This window comes from Littorina saxatilis, linkage group LG5 (genome assembly GCF_037325665.1).
Source record: "Littorina saxatilis isolate snail1 linkage group LG5, US_GU_Lsax_2.0, whole genome shotgun sequence".
In the NCBI taxonomy this organism is placed as follows: Eukaryota; Metazoa; Mollusca; class Gastropoda; order Littorinimorpha; family Littorinidae; genus Littorina; species Littorina saxatilis.
Genome location: NC_090249.1, coordinates 46704812 through 46711582, shown reverse-complemented (window position 1 = coordinate 46711582; position 6771 = coordinate 46704812). Strand labels below are relative to the sequence as shown.

The window sequence follows — 6771 nt, the reverse complement described above, 5'->3', positions numbered from 1 at the left end:
GCGTTCAGTTTCATTCTGTGAGTTCGACAGCTACTTGACTAAATATTGTATTTTCGCCTTACGCGAAATGTGTGTGTTTAATGTGTGGAGCCGGTAAAACAATACATTCATGTCACAATTTAAATGCAAAAGTTACGAGTTAATTGAAACGGCCTTAATGTCGTTGGTAGGATAATAAGCATTTAGGGACATAAGCTGTTCTATTCACACACAAACACACACACACACACACAAACACACACACACACACACACACACATACACAAACACACGCACGCACGCGCACACACATAAACACACGTGCACACACACACTGACACACACACACTGACACACACACACACAAACAGCCGAGTCATTGTAAAACAAGCCATATGGACGGAAAGGGCTCGGACCCAATGAACTGTATCATTTTGACCTATTTGTATCTCTTTCCCCGGTTTTACCCTTTTTCTAAACAACGGCCAGTCTACCGTTCCTTTTTTCGAGTGGTCTTTGTCTGACTTTGACCAAGACAGACTCTGCCGGTGCATGGCTCCGAAGGGCTCCGAATCAATGAACCGTATCATTACACCCCCGGTATAGGGGTGTGTATAGGTTTCGGTCGATGTGTTTGTTTGTGTGTTTGTGTGTTTGTGTTCGCATATAGATCTCAAGAATGAACGGACCGATCGTCACCAAACTTGGTGAACAGGTTCTATACATTCCTGAGACGGTCCTTACAAAAATTGGGACCAGTCAAACACACGGTTAGGGAGTTATTGGTGGATTAAAATTATACAAGGACTTATAGAGGGACATCTTAATGGTCAAAGGGAAATAACCATTCTCACTCAGTCACTGCCACCAACTGAGAAGGTCATTTCCCTTTGACGGGGGTGTTTTTCCTACCTCGGAGGAATTTCTTGTTATAAATGACTTGTTTTGAGCCTCTTTCTTTCCCCCATGTCAGGAATGAATTATCTAAAATACCGACTGTCAGTCAGAAGGCTACTATTTCATTTATACGCATTCGTTATTCTCCTCCGATTCATTCCAACAATAAAAGAAAATACGTGGAGCTCAATATTTTGTTTGTTTGTTTGCTTAACGCCCAGCCGACCACGAAGGGCCATATCAGGGCGGTGCTGCTTTGACATATAACGTGCGCCACACACAAGACAGAAGTCGCAGCACAGGCTTCATGTCTCACCCAGTCACATTATTCGGACACCGGACCAACCAGTCCTAGCACTAACCCCATAATGCCAGACGCCAGGCGGAGCAGCCACTAGATTGCCAATTTTAAGGAGCTCAATATGTTTATATAGCTCACTGGTAAAGCATGTACATTATCAACGTTCAGGATTCACACACATACACAACTAGAGGAATACCCGGCTTCGCCGGGTGGATCGCGAGACAGAGTATGCAGCGTGGCGGTTCGCTACGTTTACCAAATAAACCCGGTCCCAACGGAGAGAAGAAGAAGAGCACGTGTTGAAAATTTTCATCCACCAGTTTGTGGGTCCACCTGAATATGCCCACCAAATTTGATGCAGATCCGTCCAGAACTTTGGCAGTGCATCGCGAACAGACAGACACACAGATACACACACAGACAGTAGTCGTACCTACCATCTACTGTAGAGCTTCTGGGTAGACGACATTTCTGGTCTGCCTGTTTGGTGCCAGAATGGTCAGAGTATCTGCTCTTCCCGTCCGTGATGCTGCGACCTAAAACATACCGTGGTTAAAGCAAGGCCCTGTGAGATCTACTCCCAAGACTGAATATGTCTGTCCTTGGCTTTTGTTGATGGTAAGGGCAAAGGCTGGCCTTATAGGGAACTGTAGGCGCCGGAACGTGAAGGGAAGGGAAGAGTCTGAAGGTTCGAGAGGGATTCGAGGCAGCAGAACTGGTTCTCCCTTATAGGGGCCACAGGAAATGGTAGCTTCAATGACATAGTTGTGGAGTCTGGTGATGGTACACCTGGTACCATTTGTGGTTTTGGGAGGTTCCAGGGATCGAAGAATGATGATTGGTGCACCAGGTTTTAGTGTCAGTTCATGTGGGGGCAATCCTGAGATCTCGATAGAGTTGAGAAGCTCTTGGGGGTAAATGACGACCTCCTCATCATTGATGGCTTTGTCAATGGACTTGTAGAGTCTCTCATCTCCTGGAAAATCAGACATGAGCATTCCGTTCAGTTTGTTGACTGTCTTGTTGAGCGGGGAGATAATGGCTCTCTGTGCCAGCCACTCTGAACTTGTGTAGTGCTCTTGGAGGTCTGGGAATACGTCTGTCTTGAGTTGTTCCAAGCTGTCTGCAAATTGGCAGAGGGTTGGAGGAATGTCGATGGTGTCAGGGAAATCTGATGGCGGGATGGCACCATTTCCGATATCAAGTAGGAGATTGGCAAAGGCTACGGCCTCATGATTTCCAGACAGGTGTGCACGCATGTTGGTTGTGAGGTGTTTGACCACGATGTTCTGCCACAGGTAGGAATTCTTAATAGAAGCGTTGATGACGTTGGCTCTTGTGCCGTGGGGGACGACAGGGAGAATCTGCCTGAAGTCACCGCAGAACAAAGTTGGAATGCCTCCCATTGGTTTAGAAGTCTGAGTAATGTCCTGAAGCGTGCGATCGATTGCCTCATAGACTGCCCTGTGTGTCATTGGGGCCTCGTCTATGATGATGGCAGCAGTGTCTTGGATTACTTTAGCCAAGTTTGTGCCGCGTTTGATGGCACATGTGGGTTGGTCTTGCTTGTCCACATCAAGCGGAACTATGCATGAGATTATAAAATTGTATTCTGTGTAGACCCTTCCACCAGCATCTTAGACCACTCTTTGTACATTTTCTTTTAATAGATGATTGTCATTTGTTTTACCTCATGTCTGCCCTGCGTGTGATGGTGTGATCGTGACTGCTGTTGTGTGGGCGTGTGTGTGTTGGTGTGTATGTCAGTGTATGTGTGGGCGTGTGTGTGTGTGTGTCAGTGTGTGTGTGGGTGAGTGTGTGTGCGTGATTTTACCAACACTACGCGAAATTCCTTGTGCTTTAAATGTTTTTTAATGTCACTTGGCTCAATAAATACTGTATTCAGTATTCTGAACTTTGAAGGTGGTGTGCAATGTTCGCCCACCTTGTATAAGGGTTGCAGCGATGCCACTGGAGGCTGTGGCGAGTGCAATCCTGCCTGTAGAACGGATCATGGAGAGGATGAGGTTGATCACAAAGGTCTTACCAGTACCTCCTGGCGCGTCAAGAAACAGCATGTTGGTGTCACTCTGATTTCTCTTCTCGACCATGCTGATGAAAGTGTCATACACTTTTCTTTGATCTTCAGTCAACTGTTTCAGCTGGTCTGCTGCTGCTGCCTTTAGCACTTCAGTGTCATAGTTTGTCTCCTGATGATACTCCCGTGACACCCGGATGGTGGCGTCTTGTTGGACTGCTTTTGGCATCCCATAGTGTTCTACAGACTTTCCACCTAGAAGCAAGAGCCTTTCTTCAATGGCACAGAGAGCTTGATTATAGATGGCGTCTGAGAATGGTGCTGTGTCGTCGTTAACAACCTGCCTGAATGTGTAGAGGAAGTCTTCTGCCAGATGATCCCGAAAGCGTAGATAGAGACTACCGGGATTGCTGGGACTGCAGTTGATCAGAATGATTGCAAAGAAACTGCGCAACAGCTTGGGGCTCTGGGAGGCAGACGCTTCCTCCATGCTAAGCTCGAGGTGTTTGTCATCCTCCAGCAATCCACGCTCGTAGCAGGCCTCACGGAATGTGGTGCAGACGTGGCCGTCAATAGTTTTGAGATCTTCATAGGAGCTAGGGCCTTTCACAACGTTCAGCAGAAGTCTCAGGAAGTAGCACTCGCCTTGTCGAGGACTGACTGAATACATTCGCACGATCGCAGTCCCCCTTTGCCGTCTTTTCCACTTTTTCTGCGTTGCGAGCCACGTGAAGTGTTCTGGCACTTCCGGATACTTCAGATCCCTTGCAAACTGATTTTCTTCGCAGAGGCTGAAGAACGCGGTTAGGGTTGTTGAAGGTGGTGTCTGCACACTGGCCATGGCAGTCTCAGGACGGAAATAGACCCGCTGGCCGTTCTCCAGATGAAGTGCAAGTCGTTGCACCATTGGGAAGCGTTCATGCAGGTCAAATCCCAGATGCCGCCAGGTAGCCTCGATGCTACCGATGTATCGGGCATTCTGGAAGAGTGATACCTCGTCGACAGTAGGAAGTTGTTGTTCTGCTGCAGTCTCCTGGAGGTGAAAGACAGCCTGGTCAGTTCCCTTGTGAACATACTTGACAACGTATTTGATGGATTTGATGCTACTGCAGATCTCCACATTAATGTGGCAGTTGAACTGGTGTATTAAGTAGGGGCTGTAAGGAACCACCCACTGGTTAGTGATAGTCATCTTCTGGTTCCCACGCATGAGTGTCCCAGTGTGTCCTCCATCTGTTTCTTGGCGTCTTCGGTATTTGGGGTAGCTGTCTTGTCCCTGCTCTGTTGACTGTCGAAACGCTTTTGGATAGTGCTTCGTGCATTTCTTGGTCTCTTGATCCATACAGCTGCTTCGTGGGTTGTGTGTTCCGCAAGGTCCGTGGATCATGTGGGCCATGACCATCTTGTGAAGCTCAGGGTTCTGGACAGGATCTGGAATCTCAGAAGAGATGGCGAGGTCAATGTCATTTGGCCTGATCTTTTGGCTGGGCAACAGCCACAGCAATATGTGTGCATGTGGCAGTCCTCGCTTCTGAAATTCTGTTGAGTAAAGCCATGCTCTGACTTTGCCAAAGATTTTCTTTTTGGTGAGCATGTCTAGCAACTTTTTGAGTTTCAGCTTGAACACTCGGGTGATGATGTCTGGACGATCGCTGGCTGTTTGTCCGAGAAGGAGATTCTCTATGATTTCCTTCCAAGCGGGATTGCATGTCATGGTTACAAATAAGTCCGCACAGCCAAACTTCCTGACATAGGCCATTGCATCAGACTGCTTTTGGTGCATGTAGCGAGGGCCACCTACGAACGATGAGGGCAGGATAATTCTCTGACCAACATTGTGTGGATCTGCATCGTTGGCAAGAAGTGCATCGGTCAAACCTTGGTAGCTGTCAGCTCTGAGTGACTTCTGCTCCCTCCTGATCCACATTAGTCGTTCTGTCTCCATTTTGGAGTACCAATCAACCAAAAGCTGCTGGAACAGGCGAGCATACTTGAGGATGTGGTTGTCAGGGCGCACCTGTATGTAATAGGAATAGTACTCTTGCTGGGTAATCTTTCTCCCATTTTGACCTTTCATGTAGATGTTGTAGCCGTCTGTGCCAAATGGGAATATGAGTGGGTATTGGAGTGGATCATAGCTCCTGTGCAGTTCAGAGATCCTTTGCAGACGTCCGTCTTTCAGACTGAGGATAATGTCACGGTTCTCTGTGGGCTCGTTGTCCATCAGGATAGCCACTTCTGACGACTGCTGCTGGTTGAATCTCCTGGGATGCTCATGTTGAGGACGCTTGTCCTCTCGAATGACAACCTTCATCGTTGAACCCTGAACATGCTCTTGTTGAATCAGGGTGTCCCTAGCTGTCTTAAGCGTTTGTACGTAGACGTTTTCATGCAACATCGTTGTGAGGCGCAGCAGTACGTCTTTGTCCATGTTTTGCAGCTGTTGACGAAGAGATGTTTGGTCTGTTTGGCTGTCCAAGAAATACACCTGGAGGAAGCTGGGAGTGACGCCTTCTGGTGGCAGGAGACTGCCAATTCGGTGGTATGCCTGACCTTGAATTCGAAAGGTGGGGTTCCAGCCAGGTATAGCGCCATCTTTACAGCCGAAACTGGTCATCTGGAACGCGTTGTTGTAGGCCCTCAGATCCCTCCGAAAGGCAACACTGTGCTTGTCACTTCCAGTAAGCAGATTCATCAGATATGATGGAGGCTGAGGGAAGGAATCCAAAAGAACTCGGCCACCAGAGCAGCAAAGGCCTTTTGGCTCATTCTTGAATTTAAGTGCTCCGCAGGTACACTTATGCGACATTTGGCCAATGTCCGAAATTATGATAACACTTGAAGAGTCATATGTGAGAGCAAGCCTGTTGTGTGTGTCACGCTCCCGTTGCCGTGCTGCTGTTGTCGCTTGTCTATCTCTTTCGAGTCTGTTTGATCTTTGTTCAGTGTTTTCAACTTGCCGTGCTGCTGTTGTCGCTTGTCTATTTCTTTCGAGTCTGTTTGATCTTTGTTCAGTGTTTTCAACTTGCCGTGCTGCTGTTGTCGCTTGTCTATTTCTTTCGAGTCGTTTTCTTGTGTCTTCCAAACTTTGGGACCTTCTGGAGAGTCGCATACGCTTGGCATCTCTTAAGTTAGCTGACAGTGCCCTCTTCTTTGGTGGCATGATGAAACGTCTGGTCTGGCACTGATGGTGTGATCTTGAAAAAAAAAGAAGTTTTGTATAATATGATAAGCGATTGCACCAGCATTTTTTATGGGTCGACCTGAGTACAGACACCAAATTTGGTGCAGATCCAGAGAGAGAGAGAGAGAGAGAGAGAGAGAGAGAGAGAGAGAGAGAGAGAGAGAGAGAGAGAGAGAGAGAGAGAGAGAGAGAGAGAGAGAGAGAGAGAGAGAGAGAGAACATTCAGACAGCAGTGTCAATTAAAGAGAGAAGGAGAGAGAGAGACAGAGAGAGAGAGAGAGAGAGAGAGAGAGATGAAACGTTGGTGGTGTGATGTGAAAAAAAAAGATATTTAGTTTTGTATAATATCCCAAGAGATTGCACCAGATG

General features: G+C 47.5%; 1 protein-coding gene across 1 annotated transcript in view; it reads right to left on the bottom strand.

The window, feature by feature from the left end:
• The window catches only part of LOC138967778 (uncharacterized), a 9266-nt gene extending 2925 nt beyond the window's left edge, over positions 1–6341 (bottom strand). The window contains exons 1-3 of the mRNA XM_070340433.1: positions 6099–6341; positions 3126–5658; positions 1759–2765 (exon numbers count right to left, since the gene is read on the bottom strand). Coding sequence (XP_070196534.1) covers positions 1759–2765; positions 3126–5658; positions 6099–6341 — 3783 coding nt within the window. The remainder of the gene's footprint in view (positions 1–1758; positions 2766–3125; positions 5659–6098) is intronic.
• Positions 6342–6771: the final 430 nt, after the last annotated feature.